General features: G+C 48.1%; 1 protein-coding gene across 8 annotated transcripts in view; it reads left to right on the top strand.

Annotated features, from left to right (window-relative positions):
• Positions 1 to 22,604, top strand: part of Frmd5 (FERM domain containing 5) — a 275,096-nt gene extending 252,492 nt beyond the window's left edge. For 3 of the 8 annotated variants that reach the window (XM_005068525.4, XM_040746162.1, XM_013112414.3), the window contains 7 exons: positions 5,431 to 5,519; positions 10,531 to 10,594; positions 11,003 to 11,094; positions 12,668 to 12,742; positions 13,965 to 14,033; positions 14,786 to 14,892; positions 19,242 to 22,604. In XM_005068525.4, the coding sequence (XP_005068582.1) occupies positions 5,431 to 5,519; positions 10,531 to 10,594; positions 11,003 to 11,094; positions 12,668 to 12,742; positions 13,965 to 14,033; positions 14,786 to 14,892; positions 19,242 to 19,819 (1,074 nt within the window). In that variant the 3' untranslated portion in view covers positions 19,820 to 22,604. The remainder of the gene's footprint in view (positions 1 to 5,430; positions 5,520 to 10,530; positions 10,595 to 11,002; positions 11,095 to 12,667; positions 12,743 to 13,964; positions 14,034 to 14,785; positions 14,893 to 19,241) is intronic. The other 5 variants (XM_021226284.2, XM_021226282.2, XM_021226283.2 and 2 more) reach the window with 4 other exon arrangements.
• Positions 22,605 to 22,928: the final 324 nt, after the last annotated feature.

Here is a 22,928-nt window from a genome sequence, read left to right as displayed (position 1 = left end):
AAGGCCAGCCTGGTCTACAGGGTGAGCTCCAGGACAGCCAAGGCTACACAGAGAAATCCTGTCTCGAAAAACCAAAAAAGAAAGTTACTGTAGTATAAAGTCACAGTTCACAAGGACCTGGGAGGCAGAGCAAAAATTTGAACTTGGATCATTTCCATTGCAGCTATATAATAAGAGAGACCCCTGAGAGATTCTGTGGAAAGGGGAAGGGCAGCTACCTCACTGGACTTTTATCCCACATTCCCAGACCTCCTGCTCATCTGGGTCATGTCAGGGCCCTGCTGCAGACTCCACACATGACCCTCAGATCCTCTTATTCGGCCTTGGCCGTGTTTCCTCAGTCCTCCGAGGCAGAGAGCAATTCAGGAGTCTTCACTCTTACCATTAAGTAGCCTCACTTGAGTGATGTGCTACCAAACACTCTCCTTAATGTTGCTACAAGGAGCACTGGAAGAAGCTGGCACACTCAGGGTAATAAATACTGATGATTTCTATTAACAGGGAGGCAATTACTGGGCCCAGGGAATCTGGGGCATGCAGCCCCAGGGAGGACAGAAGAGGAATCATTTTGATAATTAAATGAGAGCAGAGTGCTCCGGCTCAGCTCTCGTCTCCTGGACTGATTAAGAAGTTGGTCCTGTGCATGTTGGTGGTTTCCTTCTGCCAGAGTGTCCTCGTCTGGTCCTAGGACCAGAAGGAGGGACTCCTACAGACCCTGGCTGGGGAGCCAGAGCACCCAAGCCCCAAATTTGCACAGAGTCATCTTCTACTGTGCTACACCCTGCACCACCCAGGTCCTGGCAGGATCCCCAGAAGCCCAAGACTAGAGCTGCTGGGAAAGAGAAGGGCCTGGGATGGTATCTATTCTCTGGCTCCTCTCCAAACTCAGGAGTCACCATCTTGTTCCATTCAAACTATCCCTGGGGCCGGTTGTTTGCCCTGGGTCTTTCAAAACCCAGTTCTGTGGGTTCTGATGGGGCTGCCCTGCTAAGGCATTAGGGGAGGGCGTAGCTCCATCGTGGATGCCCAGCCTTTTTATTCCCAGGCCTGTTGGTGCCACTTCCTGAGAGCCCACATGTGTCAGGTACTCAGATTATCTGCCAAGAGCCTATCTCACCCTCACATTGAAACGGAGACACCAAACCTTTGAGTGCATATTTAGAAGAGAGTAAGAGGGATTGGGAGCTGCCAAGGAGGTTCTTACTAACGTGCCCAAAGCTCCCAGTGAGGACAGCACCGAGACTGGAAGCCAGCCTTGTCTGGTCTCAAGGCTATGCTTTTGCAACCCCTGCCTGCAGGCTTCCTTCTACAGAGATTAATGTTGAGAGCTAAGCACGGCCAGGTGGTGGTGGCACACGCCTTTAATCCCAGCACTCGGGAGGCAGAGGCAGGCGGATCTCTGTGAGTTCGAGGCCAGGCTGGACCGACAGCCTCCAAAACAATACAGAGAAACCCTGTCTCATAAAACCAAAAAAAAAAAAAAAAAAAGCTAAGCACGGCTCACCATCCGTTCCCATACTTAAGTGATTTCTGAAATAATCATATAAAAATTAATGTAAACCCAGGCATGGGTGATGATGCCTATAATCCCAGCTACTCTGGGGGCCAGAAGCAGGAAGATGGCAAGACAGCCTCTAAAAGTAGATAGAGAGAGAGAGAGAGAGAGAGAGAGAGAGAGATAATAGGCTGTGATCCTAGCACTCCTCAGCGGAGGCAAAGGAGCAGAAGGTCAAGGCCACCCTCAGCTACACATGGATTCAGGACAAGCCTGGACCACATGAGGCCCTGTCTGGAGCAGAGGAAATGAACAAAAGTTTGTCTCCTCTCCAAGAGCACTGTTGGCCATGCCACAGCACTAAGACAGCAGGACTGTTGGCCATGCCACAGCACTAAGACAGCAGGACTGTTGGCCATGCCACAGCACTAAGACAGCAGGACTGTTGGCCATGCCACAGCACTAAGACAGCAGGACTGTTGGCCATGCCACAGCACTAAGACAGCAGGACTGCCTCTGAAACGAGCTGGCCGTGTTCTTCTAGGTCTATGTCACTGTCCCGCTTTCACAAGTGGAGCAGCTGCGGTGTGAAATCAGGTCCAGAGCAAACGAGAAACAGATCCAGGGTCCTAAACCAAGATTGAAAATTCTTTTCCAAAAGAGTGAAGGCGTGTAAGCTTTCTTATCCCACGGCGGCAGAAAAGAACTACGTCTTTCTGTCAGGAGATGCAGAGTGGCCTACGAACTGTAAAGATGTCAGGATCCATTTCCTCTCCTCCTAGATGCAGGAAAGGCTTGGTCCTGTGGGCCCTGATTCCCTGCGATGGGAAGGGACAGGCAGAGGTGGAAGACTGTGGGGAAATAACCAGGCACTTCTCTCCTTGTCTTCATTCCTTTCTCCGCCATGCAAAGTGTTACCTGGGCAGGGCGGTGGTGGCGCACGCCTTTAATCCCAGCACTCGGGAGGCAGAGGCAGGCAGATCTCTGTGAGTTCGAGGCCAGCCTAGTCTACAGAGTGAGTGCCAGGATAGGCTCCAAGACTTCCTTTTTGGTCTGACTAGAAAATCTTAAACTGTCAGCAAGAGAAAGTCAAATGTTAGGGTTTTGCCTGAAGTTCAACAGCCTTAGAAACTATGCTTATATTGATACGCAGAACTTCTGAGGTAAAAGCTCTAGCTAAGATGTGGAGAAATCAAAGGACTTGGCTACAGCCATGCAGTGCAACTAGACCTGGACCTAACAGGCCTGTGCCGCAGGTACCTTTCTGTCAATTGCTGACACACTGGCAAGGGTGGAGGTAGCAGAGGCCTCAGCCACCCTCATTCCCTCACTGCTCCTCTGTTACATGCCCTCAACCCAATCTAGGACTGACCCTCCTGTCCCTCTAGCTGCCCTTCCTTCTAGGCCCTTCTCTGTGTCTCAGAAGGCTTTATGAGACACCCTTCCTACCTCTGCCTATCCATGCCTTCTCTCATCCCTGTAAACATGTATTTCCTCCATCATAGCCTTATGTCCCCTCTGACCCACGTCACTGTCTTACACTGTATCTGCTAAACCTATCCTATACCACTGCAAACACAATTAGGTTTCTACCCTTGCATCTCTTGTCCTTGGGCCCACCCTGCACAGGGGCAGAAAGCTTCCCAATGCCCACACTCTACTGAGATTGGCCACCTCCTTCAGGCATTCTCCCCACAAATGCCATTTGCCTTGACCCATGTTTATGCCGAGTTAGCCAAATTAGACCTTCTGGCAGGAACCATGTCTGTGTGCCATGCCTGGTATTTGTGTCGCCAAGCACTGGTAATAGGGATATGACTGCAGAAGGAACCAGGCTTGTGTCTTCTTTTAAAAGCCACTCTCTATACCCATGGGTTAAATGACACCATGATTACAGTCAAGTGTCTGGATGTCCCCAGTCCTGAGGAAAGGATGGTCACATATTAGTCAAAAGGTCTGGAAAACAGTTTATACCTGGGCCCAGGTGCTCATACTTGCAAACCCAACTCCATGAGGCAGCTTTAAGGCAAATTCATTTCTCCCTGAGGCCAGTCTCACTGGCCCTGCAGAGGATCCATTGTCTCAAATGCTAGTCAAGCTAAGTATCTCTTCCAGTGTGGCGAGCTCCCAAGGTGAGAGAAACCAGAACCCCCCCCCCCAAGCTTTCTAGCCATCTCCATCATCACTCGTGTATCCTGAGAGCAAGTCAATGCCTTGTGGTCCAAAGGAAACTGAGGTGTCCCCCCCCTTAGTCAGCCTCTTCCCCCTGGAACTCCTCCACTTGAGGGCACCCAGCCCCATGCAAAATCCCAAGCCTGGTGCTGATAGATGGTGACCTGCAGTCCCACCCAGCCAGTTGCTGCTTCTCACCCTCCCTGAGGCATCAACTCCATTGATTACAGGTACCAAGAATGGTAACCTGCCTCTGTTGGCAGATTGTTGTTTTGTCTTGTTTCAGCAGTAGTCAGGATTGGGCCTAGGGGTTTGCACACATAGGCAAGTATTCTACTACTGAGTCACATCCCAACCCTCTTTTCTAATTTACTAAGTTACCCAGACTGACCTTGAACTTAACTCTGTAAGCTAAGCAGACCTTTAATTTAGGATTTTCCAGCCTCAGCCTTGGGAGTAGCTAGGATTACAGACCTGATTAGTAACAGTTAGCAATACACACATACACACACAGACACACAGACACACACACACACACACACACATACACTTTTCACCTATCATAAAATTACCCTTTTAAGTGTGCAGTCCAAGCCAGGCGGTGGTAGCGCACACCTTTAATCCCAGCACTTGGGAGGCAGAGACAGGCAGATCTCTGTGAGTTCGAGGCCAGCTTGGTCTACAGAGTGAGTTCCAAGACAACGTCTAACACTACAGAAAAACCCCGTCTTGGGAATGGGGGTGGGGGGTAGGGGATGCAGTCCAGGGGTTTTTAGTATATTCACAGTTACCACCACCATCTAATTTTAGAGTATTTTTATGACCCCTTCCCCTGCCCAAAGGAAACTTCATGTCCCCTCTTGGTCAGTACCCCACTTCCCTTTCCCTCCAGCCCTTGGCAACCGATGCACTTTCTGTTCGTGGGTTTACCTGTTGTAAACACTATGTGTAAATAGAACCATTCAGCATGATTTTTTTTATGACTGGCTGCTTTCGATTGACGTGGTGTTTGAAGGTTCAGTCCTGTTGTGTATATGGGTCCCTCCTTCCTCTCTACTGCTGAATAACATTCCAGTGTACCACCATCTACCACTTGCTTTTTTACCTATCAAGTGAACATTTTACTCTTCAAGCTGGATTGGATTGCTCACATTGTTTGGCTACTATAAATAGCTACACTATTAACATTCATACACCTACAGACATGTTCCAGTTCTCTTGGGCATATACCTAAAAGGGGAATTGTTGGGTTATGAGGTAACTCTATATTTAACCGTTCGAGAAAACTACCCAACTATTTCCCAAAGTGACCATACCATTTTAAATCCCACCAGCAATACACAAAGTCTTAACATCGTCTTTGGCCTGCTGAGACTGGTGTCATCACCGAGTCCGTTGTCCAGATACAGAACTCTGAGGCTCATCTGGCAAATAACAAGGCTGGAACTCAAACCATGGTCTTGTGCTCTTAAGTGCCCTGCACATTCCACTGAGGTCTACTAAAAGTTGCCCTTCTTCTCCTATGAATAGCCTGGGTGTCTGAATGTGATTGTTGAGAAAAAATTCTCATGCGGCCTAGCCTGATCTTGAACTCACTATATAGATAAAGGTGACCTTGAACCTCTGATATTCCTGCCTCCACCTCCTGAGTGCTGGGATTAAAGTTTTTTGCTACCACCCTAGAATTAGAACAATGTGTTTCTACCCTTTCTGCTCTATACCTACATCTCTATGCCCTGGTGAGAAGTCTTTCTCTATTGCAGGATGTGTCAGGAAATGCTGCGTTTCTGGCCTTCACTCCTTTCGGGTTCGTTGTTCTTCAAGGAAACAAGAGGGTCCACTTTATTAAGTGGTGAGTATCTGTCTTCATCTCCAAAACAGGTTCATTATGCATCACTAACTGGGGAGGAGCTATGGTACCCATGTCCTTTGTCTGTGATGGGCAGTTAACGGTTTGCAGCCTTCTCCAAAGCCTTGAGTTGAGAATGGTAACTGACCAAGGTAGTGATCTCTTCCTAGGGATCCTGTTCTTTCAAAAGAGTGTCCCTGAGAGCCAACAGAAAGGGTATTGGGGTTGATATCTAGGGAAGCCTGCAACTGTACCCAACATAAGGGAAGTTCCCAAGTGAACTAAGTTTTTGGGTTCATCACCTGCTGAGGGCCACTGCCAGCATAGTTAAGGTCATTTAGGAACATCTCAATAGATGACCCAAAGTCCTCACTCCCCTAACAAGGAAGAGGTTCATAGACAATTACCCTGGAACAAATGTCACCTATGATACACAAAACACCCTCCTCAATAGCCCTCTGTGGGCACTTAGTCTACAAGAGTTCAGATGCGTCTCCATCTTTAGGGCTGAGTGTCCTCAGCCTCGAGAGTCACATCCTCACCTTTCCCCTACCCTCTCCCCTGACTCATCCAGCATGAGGAGCCACTGCCTTGGTTACAGCTACATTGCTTCCCCTCCTTGTTTTGTTTGGGCTTCCGTGATTGGCATTTGGCTATCTTAGGACATATTTGCTGCCCCATCCTTACACACATCTGTCAGTCTCACCAAAATACTCTGATAATTGAGAGCCTGTAATTTTTTCTTAAAAGTTTTTTTATTCGGGGCTGGAGAGATGGCTCAGCGGTTAAGAGCACTGGTTGCTCTTCCAAAGGACCTGGGTTCAAAACCCAGCACCCACATGGCTGCTCACAACAGTCTATAATGAGATCTGATGCCCTTGTTTGGCCTGCAGCCATGCATGCAGACAGAATACTGTACACATAATAAATAAATAAATCTTAAATATTTTTATTCTTTGACAATTTTGCAGTTTTGTACATACATACAATGTACCTTGAAATCTTGATAATATAAACCCCAACCTCTCCCACCACTCCCTAAGACCAACACCCACATCTCTTCCCCCTTCCTGTCCTTTTTTGGTTTTGGTTTTTTTTCTGTTTTTTGGGGTTTTTTGTTTGTTGTGTTTCATTTTGTTTTGTTTTGAGACAGCATCTATCTACATAGCCCTGGATGCCCTTGAACTTACTATGTAAACCAGGCTGGCCTCCAACTCAGATCTGCCTGCCTCTGCCTCCTAAGTACAGGGGATAAAGGCATGTACCATCACTGCCCGGCTAATGGATTTTTTATTTCATTTATTTATTTTGTATGTAGTGGGCACATATGCCATAGCACACATGTGATGGTCCAAGGACAGTTTTTCAGAGTCTGTCTCTCCTTCCCCAACGTGGGCCCTGGAATTGAACTCAGGTCATCAGGATCGGCATCATTTCTCATTGAACCATCTCACCAGCAGCCTCCCTCCCCCATCCTAAATATAGCCCAGAGTCCAACTAGTGCTGCCTGCACGTGCAGCCTACCCAGTAGCCACACCTCCCCAAAGAAAAATGGCCACACACACACACACACACACACACACACACACAGAAGCCATCGGTGGCCAGAGGTCCTCAGCTAGTGTCGGATCCTCACGTGCCCCTCCCCCGTTTGTGCTGAATGTACTGGCCAGTTTGCTCTTGTGCAGGTCTTGTGCTGTGCATACAGGAGTGCATGGCTTCACAGCACTCCTCCCCGTCCTCTGGCTCTTACGTACTCCCCACCTCTTCCATTATGTACCCTGAGCCTTGCAGGGTGGACACAGATGAGCACTGAAAGCTGAGCACTCACAGTCCCTTAGTCTCTGCATCTGACCAGTCATGAGTCTCTGCAGTAACCACTGCTCACTGCAGAAAGCAGCTCCACAGACCAAGACTGAACACCGACCTAAGGGTACAAACATAAATATTCAGAAAAGTCTGACAGCATGTTTGTCCAGCAAAACAGCAGCAGCAGAGCCTGTGACCTCATCCGCCATGGGCTGTTGACTGGGTTTACAGCACCAGGCATGCATTTCTATAGAACAGGCCTCAACTCCAATCAGAAGGCAGTTGGCTTTGTCCTAACAGTCATGCCGCTGTTGGGCACCAGTGGGCACATCCTGCCTGGCAGGCTAGTATTACAGCTGCAGGGTCCATCATCACTGCCTAAGTCCATTAGTAACTCTCTTCCCCCCTTTGGCACTACCAAAGCTACCCAGAAGGAAGTTTCTGGGTCAATTCCAACTTGAATTCTGTCCTGCAACCAAAGTGTGCTGTATCTTGAGCAATAGGGTCTTACCATATGATTATTGAGGACAACCAAGAGCAATGGCAGTAATAATAATAATAATAATAATAGCCTTTGTTGTTTTGATGCTTCTGGAAGCTTCCCTAATCTAATCTATCCCACACTGGCACTAAGATTTTCATTTAATAGCCTGTGTCTTTGGGGAAAGAATTATCCACCCATACAAGATACCTCTGTTCAAACTCTTTTAACAAAAAAGGTATATTTTAAAATTCCTTTACAAAGTGGTGGTGTTCCATAAGGTCTTTTCCATACATGCTTAGTTTTAGTTAACCTACTGTATCCCCTCTTCCCTCTCTACTCCCTCCCCCATTCTCACCCTAACTTCTAGAGCTCCCCCAGACACACTTTCATATCATACATGGTCTACTAGCCACCCCAAGGCCTCCTTCCCTCCCCTCTATCATAGGCCCTTTCTGGCTCCCTAACTTATACAGGAACTCCATATTAAACACACAAATCTAAAAATCCAAAGCTAGGGTGGACGTAAAAGAGAGCACAGTTTGAGCCCCAGTGATTTCAGTTCTGTATTGGGCCTCTCCCTGCCGTGTCTACATGAGCTAGTTCTTCTGACAAAGAGGTTGGATACACGGCTTCCCTTGGTCCAAGAGGGTTTGGTTAGGGAAACCTGGTCCTTCTAATGCATCCTTTACCTTCTCTTCAAGAGTATTGTCTGAGTAGAGTTGTTTTCTCATGAGTTTTCTTCTCAGGATGCTGTAGTCATCTCTTCCTGCACTACCCTACTCAAGTGATGCAGACCCCAGACACCTTCCTAGCCCAGAGAGCTCCTGTGGAGGATGGCAGTGTGATTAACGGACCCTCAGGAAACTACTCAGACAGTGGCGCTCTCCCACTCACAAAGCAGTTGGTATTATGGAGTCCTAGGCTCCCCCAAGTCGGCTCCCTTCACTGTACTTTCTGTGTGACGATGTGAGGATTTAACGTCTCCTAGCCAACATAGTGCTTCTCAGAAAAGGCTGGGAACAGGATTGGGCCACAGTCGCCCTTGTGTGGGTCCTTGGCTGCCTAAGTCTCTGAGCTATGTGGTGTTCCTTGAAAGGGTTTCCCCACCAGAGCGGTCGTCTCATATCTAGAAACAAGGTCATCCTTAGACACTCGAAGTCCCTGAGTGATCCCCGCCTCCCCACTTTTCATTCTCACATGTACCTCTCTCCCCAGAAAGTCTCCTCCTGTCCCAACTTCAGAATCATAGATGTAAACCCAGCCTCACATTCAAAAGGAAAAAAAAAAAACAAAACCTCATAGGCCAGATGTGATGACACACACCTGTAATCTCAGTTCTCAGGAATCAGAGGCAGGAGAATCACCTACATGTCAAGGCCAGCCTGGTCTACACAGAGTTCCAGGACAGCCAGGGCTACACAATGAAACCCTGTCTCAAAAAAAAAAAAAAAAAAAAAAAAAGAAGAAGAAGAAAGCAAAACTCTTTCTTTACCATACTTGTTAGAGGCTATATGCTCATTGAATTCTACCTGAGTATAAGATTGATGGTGGGTTGGCCAAACGAGAGAGGTGATAGAAAGAGGCTTGTACTAGCTCAAATCTGTAGTGGGAAGTTGTAAGCTTCGCTCTGATGCAGCCATGACTTTTCAGTGCAAACAAGTCATATCCCTCTGCACCCGTGTGGTATAGTCATAAACCAGGTATCTGGTTATTTCTGCATTTTTACTACTTCCCAGAATCCTGAGGAAATTGCCCTAGAGGTGACAGGAAGTAGACTGCTGATGGCAGATGTGCGTCACCTCCTTAGGGGTCTCAGGCAGCAAAACAAAAACTGCAACGGGATATCAGTCCCTGGGTTGGGCACACGGAGTGGTCAGTAGGGAGGCCTAGTCTTGTGGCTCTCAGGGACATCCAAATAAGTCTCAGGTAGTTCTCCCACTCTGTAAATGTAACCAAGGCTGAGAGCAGTTTGTGGAGGTGAGGTGTAGGCTGTGCCATGTACAGTAACCATGTCACTTCTGATTTGTGTCTGTCCCACGGGTGACGTACCCCAGTATCCTGTTTGCCTCTTTTACTGCAGCCATTCACTGGGCTGGTGGCTTCAAGGATTTTTCTACAATAACCCCTAAGCCCCTTTCCTGGTCAGTACGCTGCATGACTGTTCCATGTAATCTGTTCTCTTCTTGGTATGTTGCCCCACCCTTCCTTGAGATTGTTTGACATTTGTCTGCATTAAACTGCATTTTCCATCCAGTGGCACCGTCACCTGAAAGACTCGGCTCCCTCAGAACCCGGATGCATTGTATTTCATTATTTGCTGTTATCTTCAACTTTGGCCTCATCAGCTACTTGTGGCATCTTATATTCGACAGTCCCATCAGATAATGCACCCGTACTATGAGTCAAATCCGGAAATGACCCCACTCTCCTGCACTCACTTCCCATGCAAATGTTTCCCTTTTCCAGCCACTGTTGATGAGCCCGAAACCCTCCTATCACCCTGATTACAGTGTGGTTGACTGGAAAACTGTGGGTTGAACTGTCCCAATGACTGTTCTCTGAGGCCACTGCGCTACTGTCTTGTTTTCAGTTCTAATTTTGGCTAAGATTGTGTCTGTGCCTGGAGCCTCTTCCAGTCGGGTGGGCTGTGCATCTACGACTTACTTAGCTGTGGACAAGCAGCCCTCAGTCAGGTGACAGTTCCTCTCTTTGTGCTTCTAGGAATGAGGTGACCAAGCTGAAATTTGAAGGAAAGACTTTCTATTTATATGTAAGTCAGAAAGAGGTGAGTGCTGGCTTCCTTCTCTTCAGGGAGGGCACTGTGACAGTCCCTCTTTGCTGGAGCCAAGAGTAAGGAGTCTGGACAATGGAGGGGGGGGGATATGATCTGCCTCCTTGGCTAAAGCAAAGATCAGGGTATACAGGGGTGGGAAGGCCTGGAGATGGGTACCCAAAGATCCACTCAAGAGGCCTACCTCAAGGAAGCAGTCAAATGAGGTTCTCTTTCCCAGAGAATGCCCAGGGACTCTCTGCTTCTCACCAAGGGCTCTGTCAGGTTTGCCAGGTGTGAGGTGGTCATCAATGTGAACCCCTCTTCTAACTAGCCAGCTTCTCAAGGGTCCCAGCAGCACAGGACATAGGATCCTGGCCTTTTCCACACACCTCAACTGTTTCTCTATGGAATTTTTTACAGGAAAAGAAAATTATTCTCACATATTTCGCTCCAACTCCAGAAGCCTGTAAGCACCTCTGGAAATGTGGGATTGAGAATCAAGCCTTCTACAAGTGAGTGGAACACGTGATAGGGACTGTCTTTATCAAGGGTGGGGCCACTAGGCTACCTTCAGAGGAGAGGTAGGCCAATCATGAGAAGCAGGAAACCAGCAGAGTAATTCTTGTGTTGTGGCGGTGGTAGAGCCCAAGCTGGGAAAACCCAGTGGGTATATTGACTTGAATCACTGCCTCTGTGGTGCCTAGGAAGGCCTAGAAGACAGAAGTTCCATGAAAGACCCTGCACAGCCACAGCAGCATCCTGACCTCAGACCTCAGCCTTGGGGAGATGCTGGGGTCCCCTCCTGGTGGGTAGCCTAGCTGAAGAGCTGAAGATGGTGGCCACTTGGCTTGCTCCTGAGAAGCTAGGCTTGGGCTAGAGATAACTTTGCTTGCCAGAGAGTTTGGAGGAGTCTGGGAGGCTTCTGTATCTACTTTTCTCTGATTAAGAAAGTGGTGGCAAAAGCATCAGTTCACAAAGATATGGACCAGAGATGCTGAGGTGATGCCAAGGAAACAATTCACCAAACCCCTTGATCTTGTTTAAAAACAAACATATGACCTGTGTTTTAATAGATGTTCTGGGCTGGGGATTTAGTTCATTTGTTGGAGTGCTTGCCTTGTAAGCATGTGGTATGAGGTTCAGGACTCTGCATTGCATCAGCAGGACATGGTAACAAATGCCTGCTATCCCAACTCTCAGGAGCTGGGGGCATAAGGATCAGCTAAAAGTTATCCTCAGCTACAAAGTGAGATGCAAGATAGCCTGGGCTACAGGGGACCCTGTGTCAAAGAAACAGTGTATTGTAACAATGCCGGTGTTATAGACTCCAGTTGCGACCCTTACTATCACCAAATGCCCTCCTGAAGGAGTTTGGGGAAATCAGGACTGCTCTCTGCAGAGATAATGAGCGAACTCCAGCCAATAGAACTGATCTCCTGCAGTTGCCAGGGCCACAGCCCCAGAGCTGTGTCTTGGGAAGACGTTCTCAGTCCTGGATACTCACTGTGCACTTGATAGTAGCACCAGGGTGAACTGAATAGACAGGGTGCATTCTACCCTGATTAGGCTTCCTTCCCAGTGGGGCACGAGGGAGACACTTTAGCAAGCTTGAATCTCCCTGCTATTGAGACAGCCAAGGAGACTGGGGGGCGGGCGGGTGCTGGAGGTTTGGATACCATCTCCCCTGCACCTGTGAGGACAATGCCTAGCTTCACTCAGCTACATGAACCTAGAGAGAAGCAAATTCGAGAGACAAACTCTTGCTGGTGGGGCTTAGGAGCAGCCCAGGATGGGGTGGGGCTGGCTCCCACTAAGCTCCTGTTGCCCTGGGGATTCCGAAGCATCCCCATTCTCTCTCACACAAAAGGAAGCAGCTGCTGCCCTGTGCTTCTGTTTTTGATCTGTGTCCTGGAAATAAACACTGGTTCCTGCTGGTGGGCAGCATCCAGTGCAGACCACCGAGGGCTTTTTCTTGCACCTAAAATGAAAGTTCGCATAGCCTTTGCAGGGAGCTGCCTGCCCATCTTCTGTCGGCCCATCAGGTGATTTGAGCCATGTGTCACCATGAACTCTGCTTTGCTATAGGCTGGAGAAGTCAAGTCAAGTCCGTACCGTGTCCAGCAGCAATCTATTCTTTAAAGGGAGCCGGTTCCGATACAGGTAAATAGTGACAGTAAGTAGCCATTCTAGATCTCTTTCCAGACCCTTCTCTAGAGAACAGTCTCCATGTGCCTTATCCTCAAGAACAGAGAGATCAGAGCTCTCTGCAGAGCCTGGGGTTTCTCCCAATTTCTGAGCCTTTTACCCTTTTCTTCTCTAGCTGCTGGTCTCTTCTTCCCTCATGGTGTTAATCCCACTGGGAAAGAACAAGACCACTCCCACAAGTTTTGAGCCAAATTTGAAGCAAGCTTTATTAAATACTGGGCAGGATGATGGACATTGGCCAGGTTCTTACCCATGATTCCCAGAGTACAGTATCAAATTACATCATTCAGGGGCTTCTAAAGGCAAAACCCAGAAGGCTACACACTACCCACCAGCGATCAATCAGGGGCGAGCATACATCCTGACACACTTCCTGCCTATGCACCTCTCACCTACATGTGATCAAGCGCATCCTGTGTCGTTGGGGGCAACCAAACTTGCTTAGAGAAGCAAAATGCATGAACAGCCCCCAGCATCCCAGCAAGTTATCTGGGCAAGTGGGGCTTACAGGTTAGAGGCATTGCTTTCTAGATCTCTTAAGCACAGTAATCTAAAGTTAAAACATAACTTAGGATGTCTAACGGCTCAAAGCCTCTTGGGAGGGTATAGTATGAGCTGAGCTAGGGCTTTTTAATTTTGTGACTGGGGAACCTCTCTTTCACACATTCACCAATTCGAACTGCAACAAAATCTAGGAGTTAGCCACCACAGTAGCCGTAGCAAAACAAGAACCATGACAGTTGTTCTTTGTGTGTCCCCTCCCTGAGGGGCTTGGGGCTTTTTCCTGGTGATTCACGAGACCAGAGGAATTCTTCCTAATTAAGAATGCAGTTGGGCATGTGTGGCACACGCCTTTAATTCCAGCAATGGCAGAGGCAGGAGGATATCTGTGAGTTCAAGGCCAGCCTGATCTACACAGCAAGTTCCAGGACAGCCAAGGCTACACAGAGAGACTATCTCAAAAAAGTGGGGGGAGAGGGACCCCAGAGACTCTAGCGATGAAGAGATAAGCTAAGCCATCATGGTGTGCTAGAAGTCTTTGTCGCATCAGCATCAAGAAAGCCTTCTGTGGTGACTGAAGCCTTGGGGGATGATGAGGCAGATGCCAGAGCACCTGAGATCTTGGAGCCTAGTCCTGATCACTGTCTCCTTTCTTGTCTATTTTATCATTTAACAGCGGCCGGGTTGCAAAGGAAGTAATGGAGTCAAGTGCCAAGATCAAACGGGAGCCACCAGAAATACACAGGTAGGCTGACGGCACTCCTGAACCAAATCCAAATCGGATCCCAGAATCTCAAAAGACCTAGCAAGCAGAGCTCTGTGAAGCTTCTGGCCAAAACAGATACCAAAAGAGAGGAGACAGAGGCCGAAGAGGGAAGGACACAGGGATGGGCATGCAACCTTTAACACAAGGGGAGAGAGCCACTGCCAACAGCACATCAGCAGGGGGCACCTCACTCAGCACTTCTGCTCAACCCTCCCCAGCCTTAACATGGACCACAGACATGAAAATGCGGCAAAGCATTGACACCTAGCTGTCCTGAAATTACTCCATTACAGAAAATCTCATGTAACCTCATGACCCATGTCACATGTGTTCATAAATTGCATTTCTAAAAAGTCTGCCTTCCTCTAGCCCAATACAAAGACTGGCCAAGAGGGCTAGGATTTGCCCACCAGCCTGTACTTCTGGGAACGGGACAACACCTGCCCTTGACACAGCCTATTGAAAACTAAGGAAACTGCCAGTACTGTCTCCAGACACATTTCAGGAGCATGTCTCATGCTAGGGCTCTATTCCCTGACAGTCCTGTCCCTCAAAACCCTGGCACTTGTGGCCACACAACAGAAAGACTGTGTAACCAGTGAAAAGAAGTGAGGGATTCTAAAGCAGGATGTTTGAGACTCAGGGGCCAAAAGTCTAGAGCATTTGTTAATATCTAGACACCCCATCTGTCTGTGCCCTGGTAAAGTGGTTCTCTTTCCATTCAATCTCAGAGCAGGGATGGTTCCGAGCCGCAGCTGTCCCTCCATAACCCATGGCCCAAGGCTGAGCAGCGTCCCCAGGACACGAAGAAGAGCTGTTCACATCTCCATCATGGAAGGTGAGTCTGGGCTCCTGGAGGTGACTCTGGTGTCTATACACTGTAACACAGCCACGTTCTTCTTCCGGACCTGGACTAGTTACTTTCTGTTGCTGTGATAAAATGCCACAACCAAAACAACACATATGAGCTTATTCGCCCTTATGGTTCCATCAGGGTAAGAGTGCAGCATGGCAGGGAGACAAGGCCGGGACAGCAAGCCGAGCGCTCACATCTTCAACAAACACAGGGCAGAGAACTGGAAGTGGGGTGAAGCTTCTATCAATGCCAAAACCCCACCCCCGTGGCACACTTCCTCCAACAGGCCACACCTCCTAAGCCTCAACATCACCAACCAAGTGTTCAAATACCCAAGACTGTAGTGGGCATTTTTGCCAAACCACCAGGGACCTTGAAAAGAAACTGCAGCCGGGTGTTGGTGGCATACACCTTTAATCCCAACACTCAAGAGGCACAGACAGATGATCTCTGTGAGTTCAAGGCCAGCCTGGTCTACAAAGTGAGTTTCATTTCAGCCAGGACTGTTAGAGAAACCCTGTTGCAGAAAGAAAAGAGATTTGCTTTAGAAACAACATCAGACTCTTGGGGGAAGAGCCCATGGCAGGTAGGTAGAAGGTTCTACACAAAGGGTGGGAATGCATGTTCAGTCCCCAGCATGAAACCTGACGTGATCAGGTAAAGGTAAGAGGATCGTGAAAGTGCATGCCCATAATGCCAGCATTCGGGAAGCTGAGGCAGGAGGATCACCCTGAGTTCAAGGCCAGGATGAAGTACATAGCAAGACCTTACCTCAAAAGCAAACTTCTCAGGTAAGAATGTACCTCAGAGGGGGTCTCTGGTTTGTATTAGACTTTAGATTGTGATTCGTGAACCTCACCTAGAAGAAGCCTGGAGAGGCAGCGACCATCAAAGCAGTTGCTTCATTTGCAGACTGGCGCATCCCCTGCCTGCTGTGAATGCAGGGAATCTAACATACATGAAACACTTTTTGTCATTTGTTTGTGACAAACTTTTACTCTGTAGCCCAGGCTAGCCTCAGACTTTCAACAGTCCTCCTGTCTCTGCCTCCCAACAGCTTGGATTATAAATGTGAGCTGTGTAAAGCACTTTGGAGAGAAGTCCCCCTCCCCATGGCATTTTGCAAGCCTGGAGCCGGAATCTGCTAATACATACGGCTGACTGGGATGTGACCAGGACCATCAAAGGACACAAACAGAAGTCCAAGGAATGTACTTTTTGGCTGTGTGAAGTTAGTTCATATTCCTCCCAAGGCAGCCTTCTCTAGAGGGCACACCATCACAGAAGCCCTCTGGCTTTTCTAGAAAAGCTGTATTTGCTATCTCTAAAGACAGGAGGGAAATTACAAAATTCCATTAACATGGCATCACAGTTCGAATGAAGCATAAAATCCCCACAAACGGGGCTACTTTAAAAACAGACTATGAGATCAGGTTGAGGTGGGGCACACCTTTAACCCCAGCACTTGGGAGGTGGAGGCAGGTGAATTTCTGTGAGTTGGAGGCCAGCCAGGTCTACAGAGTGAGTTCCAGGACAGCCAGGGATCCAGACAGAGAAACCCTGTCTTGTAAAACCATTTTTAAAGAAAGACTATGGCTTGTTTCATCCTATAATTTACTATGGAGGATGCCCAGACTAACAGGCCTGGGCCCAGGAGGATGCTCAGGAATAGTGGTGTCCTTCACCCAGTGTCTAGGGAGGGGCAGAATGTGGAGATCAGCTGTGTGTGTTGAGGGGTGGACAGATACAGCTCAGTCCCAGAGCCACCTCTACCTCAGTTCCTGTGACTTGACTGTACCACAGATGGCCTGTGTGTGACTTCATAGCCTGTTTTCTGGGACAATTTTAGTTGGTCCATTTCCCTTTACCCCTGAGAGCCTGAGCCGTACAGGGGCCTCAGAGAACAAGCTGCAGGCTGGCGAGCATTGCTTTTTATGGATGTAAGCACTTCTGACTGAACCCAGTCCCCTGATAAGGATGGCCTCTCCTCTCCAAGCTTCTCCCTCCTTGCAGCTCAGCCTGACCCGAGGCTCCCAGAGCCAGCAGCCTACCCAGGTGAAGGCACTGCTACAGACAGGGGGCTGCCATGGCATGGAACCGGTGAAGTCTTTGTCCCTAGCTGGCTGGCTGTTTCCCCTGAAGAAGGAAAGCCTTCCTGGACTGCCATGGGAAAGAGTCTCATTAAGATTCATACCAGAGTCCATGTCCAGCTCCGGTTCACTAACCACTGCCTTCGACCCCTAAGCATACGCATCCTGAGGATGGGACCCCGGCTTCAGGGTAGGGTCCTAACAGCTGTCCCCCCAGGCCCACTGGGAGCCACCTCTGGACAGAGGCATCAGCTAGAGCACCTCCAAGGTAATTATACTGTCTTGCTGTGCCACTTAGCCCACCCTTCCCCAGCACCAACCCCAGCACCCCCCACCACCCAGACTAATGGGTCTGATGAAGGGCAGAGTGAATGGTCGCTCCTATAGCAGCAAAAGATGCATTTTTTGAAATCATGAAACTTGCAGAAAATGGGTAGATCTGGAAATTATTAAGGGAGGTCACCCAAAGTACTGCATATTTTCTCCTAGGCTGATTCTAGCTTTTAATCTTTACACATGTGGGTATGGGTGTAGGTTGTGAAACCAGAAAGGGGACCATGGTGGGGGGGGGTGTTGAGGGTCAGAGTCATAGCTTGGGTAGCACAAGGCTCTGCTTTCAATCCCCAGCACTGCATAGACCAAGCATGGTGGCACACGCCTGTATCCCAGCATTTGGACGGTAGGGGCAGGAGGATGAACGTTCAAGGTCAACTTGGACTACACAGTGAGTTTGAAGCCAGACTAGGATAGCAGAGATGGTAGCTCTGAAAAAAGATTAACGGTTTTGGGGAACTAGAACAAATGTGCCTCGGAAGTGCAAAGGGGGACACAGTTGGGGGTGCAGACAGTGGGAGCAGGGCGTAGGGCAAAAGAGAGAGGAGGGGCTACAAAAACAGATTGTTTGAAAATGCCATAATGGAACCTAATACTCTATATGCTGATTTACAATAGAAACAAAAAAGTATGTATTTCATTTAAAAGGACAAATTGTTTAAAGTGGGACGTTATTCCATAATCAATGCTAAGTTTATGGTAATGTTTCTGGATAATTTAAATGCATACAATAACATTTTGAATGAGACACAACACTTAATATGCAAAACACACACAAAAAAAGATAAGTTTGGAAGGGAGGGAGGGAGTGTTGGCTGAATTTTCTTGTTCAGACCAGCCTGATATGGAATGAGCTTACAGGCGAGGGTTTCTGAACACTGAGGTGTTTGGCAAGCCAACTGTAGTAGCCAGGCATTCTACTTGAAATGGATAGCTACCCATATCTTGCTTGCTGAAGTGCCAACAATGTAGCACACCATGGCTTCTGACTGCTGTCCTCTGATGTCAGCGTCTTGCCTCTCCTCCCCCAGCCAGCTTAGGGATTAATCACAAGCCAAAATGCATCTGCACTGAAGTGGCCTCGACAACCAAGCTGGTCATACCTCAGGAGATCTGGCTGTCAGAGATGTCCTTGAGAGGGGACAGGCTTTTCAGAGGGTGTCATGTGCTGTGCTGAGGGCACAGGAAGGAAGTGGGGCAGAGGCCAGGATCACGCTCCAGCCAGGGCCTTTTAAGGGTTGTTTCATCAGTGATGCAGAGAGCATTCCCATCACATGTGCCGGCAGAGGGAGAGCTCGGGAAATTCAGAGAAATCAAGAGTGCTGGCTCAAGGGACAGGTACTCTTAATGTCAAGTCATGTCACGGGGTTGTTTGGTGATTCAGACTCAGGGCAGGTGCAGGCCACAGAACGAATGCACCCTGCATTCCATCAGCAACACTATAATCACAGGCTTCGAGGTTCCATCCACAGCCAGTATGTGACTCAGAACAGGTCCTGTGACTGCCCACCCCATCACCTTATGGAGTTGTTGAAAGACATACAAATGAAATTTTTAGCCAGGCGGTGGCGGCCCATGTCACTCACACGTCTTTAATCCCAACACTCAACAGGCAGAGGCAGGCGGATTTCTGTGAGTTCAAGGCCAGCCTGGTCGGTCTACAGAGTGAGTTCCAGGACAGCCAGGAATACACAGAGAAACCCTGCCTCAAAAAAACCAACCAGCCAGTAAATACATAATTTTAGACATTTAAAAATGCCCATCGGGTACTTCTTTTGTGCTGCTCTTGATGTCTAAATATGGAGTCGACAGCTACTGCTGCAGTATCATGGATCAGAGAGGCACCTCACAAACCGAATGGATGCCACCGGACGTTAAAGCTTATTCCTGTGCTTTCTACCTTTCCAGGCCTGGAGTCCCTACGAGACAGTGCCCATTCCACACCAGTGCGGTCCTCTTCCCATGGGGACACCTTCTTGCCTCATGTGAGAAGCAGCCGGGCAGACAGCAATGAACGAGTAGCTGTGATCGCAGATGAGGCCTACAGCCCCGCAGACAGCGTGTTACCTACACCTGTGGCCGAGCACAGCTTGGAGCTGATGCTGCTTTCGCGGCAGATCAACGGAGCTACGTGCAGCATTGAGGAGGAGAAGGAGTCTGAGGCCAGCACCCCAACAGCGGCAGAGGTGGAGGCCCTCGGAGGAGAGCTGAGGGCCCTGTGTCAGGGGCACAGCGGGCCAGAGCAAGAACAGGTGAATAAGTTTGTTTTAAGTGTCCTCCGTTTGCTCCTTGTGACCGTGGGGCTCCTCTTTGTTTTGCTCCTCCTCCTGATCATCCTCACTGAGTCTGACCTTGACATTGCCTTTTTCCGAGATATCCGCCAGACCCCTGAGTTTGAACAATTCCACTATCAATACTTTTGTCCCCTCAGGCGATGGTTTGCCTGCAAAATCCGCTCAGTGGTGAGCCTGCTCATTGACACCTGAGAAGGCATGACTCCTCCCAATAACTAGCCAGGTGGACCAAGGAACCCGGCTACCCATTCCCAGCAATGGGACCCATCGCGGAACCATCGGCACACACACCAAGTCCTCCTCTCATGACTCAAAGTCCACTGCAGCCTAGGAGGGTTGTTTCCCAGAAGAAAGGGGCATAGGCTAATGCTGTAAAGAAGCTGGCAAAACTCAATTTCTCCAGAGGCTCTTTCAAGAAAGGCTCAGCAACCCTGTTTCTCAAGCTTCAATATGCAGGATAACTTTTGGGTTCAAATTTTAATTTTTCATAGATGTGTTTTATTTTGAAAGTATCCAAATAAAAATAATTTATTTTACTACACTGATTATTGCAGCAGTGTCACCTGGTAGATGGGACACTAGTGAAGACTTAAGAGAGCTGTTGTCCTCTGTACCCCACAGCTTTCTCACTGGTGCCACTGGGTTCCGGGAGACCCAGCAAGGCAGGCCAGGGCTGTGGACAGCCAGGATTGTTGAGGTTTACTTGCCAGACAGAAGGGTTAACAAAGTAAACACCTGTGTAGAATAATTAAATAGAAAGTTGCTTCTTACGATGGCCTGAGTTGGATTTTCTTTTCCTTTTGTTTTCTTAAACCTGAGCACAGTGGGCATCTGAAGGGACCACGGCTACAGCAGCAGCAACAGCAGGGGTGGGGTAAGTCTGTCCCCTTAGACTAGAGCCTAGTGGACATCACTGAGTTTTATTGATGACTTTCTTTCTGAAGAACCTCAAGGCTCTTCTAGTGCTTCTGGGGCGTCACCGAAGTCAGTGGCAGCAGAGTGACTGTCCCGGAATGTCCTGCCGTGTAGTTACCAGAGACCTGTGCTAAGTCGACTGCCTGAGTGCCTGTGGGCATAGAGAGCAGTGCTTGTTTTGTAGTGTGCCCTTCCTAAAAGGACTATTTCAAGCTCTATTTTAACAGCAAATATTATTTTCTTATCTACTCATTTTTTGTTTTTACTTTACGGATTAACAAAGTAGGACCTGATGAACTTTAGATGCAAGAGAGAAACAGATCTGAGGAAACATCAAGAACCAGCAGCAGCCTTGGAAGGGACCAGGAGACATTCTAAACAGACTCCCTAAGTGATGCCTACAAGAGACAGAATTTGACCATGGCAGAGACCAACACTTACCATAGAAATGCCACCCATAGGGTCAGTGCCTCTGCTCCTGGAAATAAGGCCCAGGAGAATCCTTGGAGGGCGTCACTCACTGCAGCACTGGACCACAAAGGTGAGCAGGAGTCCCCAGGCCCTTACACTTAAAAACAGTCACACACAAGACCTTGTTTTCGTCTCAGGGAGAGGTTGCTAAGTCATCTGAGGCCCAAGGACTTATTTAAAGGACCATCAAGGGGCATACTCCTGGGACCCAGACAACAGCAGAGCTAAACAGCCCCAAATGTAGAACAATTGGACTGTAGCACATTTGAGCTCTTCTTGGTTTTTGTTTTTGTTTTGTTTTGGTTTTTGCCTGGGATGGTAAAAACCATGTCCGTGTTCTGAATATGGCAGCCACAGAAAAACCAACAGCATTTACGTAATTTTGAAGATACCATCCTTATCTAGACAAAGGTGAGCAAACTTCTTTTAATAAACTTTGGTTTGTGGACCATACTCTGACACCCTAGCACACCTCTGACAATGTATGCATAAAGGAACATGGCTTGTTCCAAGAAAACATTATTTTTAAAAAGATGTAGGGCTGACAATGTAGCTCAGTGGGTATTTGCCTAGCATTCATAAGGCCCTGATTTCATCATTAACACTATATAAAACCAGGTGTGGTGGCATACACCTGTGGTCCCAGCATCCAGGTGGAGATAGGATCAGAAATTTAAGATCATCCTCAGTTACATAGTAGTTCAAGGCCAACCGAGGATTCATGAGAACCTGTCTCAGACCACTGGCCTCCCACTTCCCAAAACAAAACAACACAGCCTAAAATTTCAATATGCTGAAGTTGGCCCACAGCCATTAAGACACAGACCCTGACCTACACAATACAACTGTCACACATTAACAAGAGGGCCACCTTTGATTTCTGTCTCATGTAAAGCCCGGAATCATTTCCCCATGGAGGCTTTGCCAGCAGTGATGTCAAATCTGACACCAAGATCAAGTACTGCCACTCTGAACAGCGGTGACTCTTAAGAATGGACACAGGCCTATCTGATCATTTCCATACCAGCAACAGTTTAGGTAAAACCTAAAACATACTGAGGGGATCCTAGTAAACACTAGAGATCACTTCAAAGCAATGAGCCACTGCCACTCGTCACCTGCATAGCAAGGGTTTACTTAGCACAGGACTCACATGAAAAAGCCCCCCAGAGATGCAAACATTGGGAAACAGGGCTGGTGTGAACCGGAATTTCTATTCTTATGCAACATAGCAGATTGCCTTCTAGTGTAGTGCTCCTACCTCAGTTTGTAGAACACAGCGTCTATGCAGTGAGTGGTAGCCTCGCCTCTGACCCTTCGTAGCCAAGAGAGGGAGGCAGCCTGCCATTGCCTGATGTGTTTCTTGTGTCTAGAGTCCTAACAAACAGTGCAGCGGTCCTTGCCATTTCCAACATCTGACCCGGAACCTTCAGCTTCTTTTTTCCAAGGCTTATCCCAGAAAATAAGGACAGAAAAGGCCTCCTTCAATTTGGTTCCCAAATAGTTTTCAGTAGTTCAACGACAAACCCCCGTTACTGGTGACTAGTGTCTTTTCAGTATTTTCCCATCATTAAAAACGTTCTGGTTTTGAGTCTGGTTTTGCTGTGTCTCTTATTTCCTTTCAGAATTAGTTGATCTCACTGTAGAAAAGCAGACTTGCATGCACAGTCAGTCAGAGGCTGATGCCTCCTGAGCAGCGGGCTGCGCCTGTAAGCAGTAGAGGGTAAACCACCTACAAATGTGAATTCTTAGTTTCATTTAACAATAGATAGTTGTTAACCTTTCGTGTGCCAAAATCTCTTACGTTACATTTTCCTTCAAAGCAATGTACTTTTTTTCTACATATGCAGTATGTAGTTAGCATAAAATCATTGGTGCCATGAAGATTATTTTTAAACTTAAATAAATATTTAAA

This window comes from Mesocricetus auratus, unplaced genomic scaffold, assembly GCF_017639785.1.
Source record: "Mesocricetus auratus isolate SY011 unplaced genomic scaffold, BCM_Maur_2.0 Super-Scaffold_100004, whole genome shotgun sequence".
In the NCBI taxonomy this organism is placed as follows: domain Eukaryota; kingdom Metazoa; phylum Chordata; class Mammalia; order Rodentia; family Cricetidae; genus Mesocricetus; species Mesocricetus auratus.
This window is presented reverse-complemented; position numbering and strand designations above follow the sequence as displayed.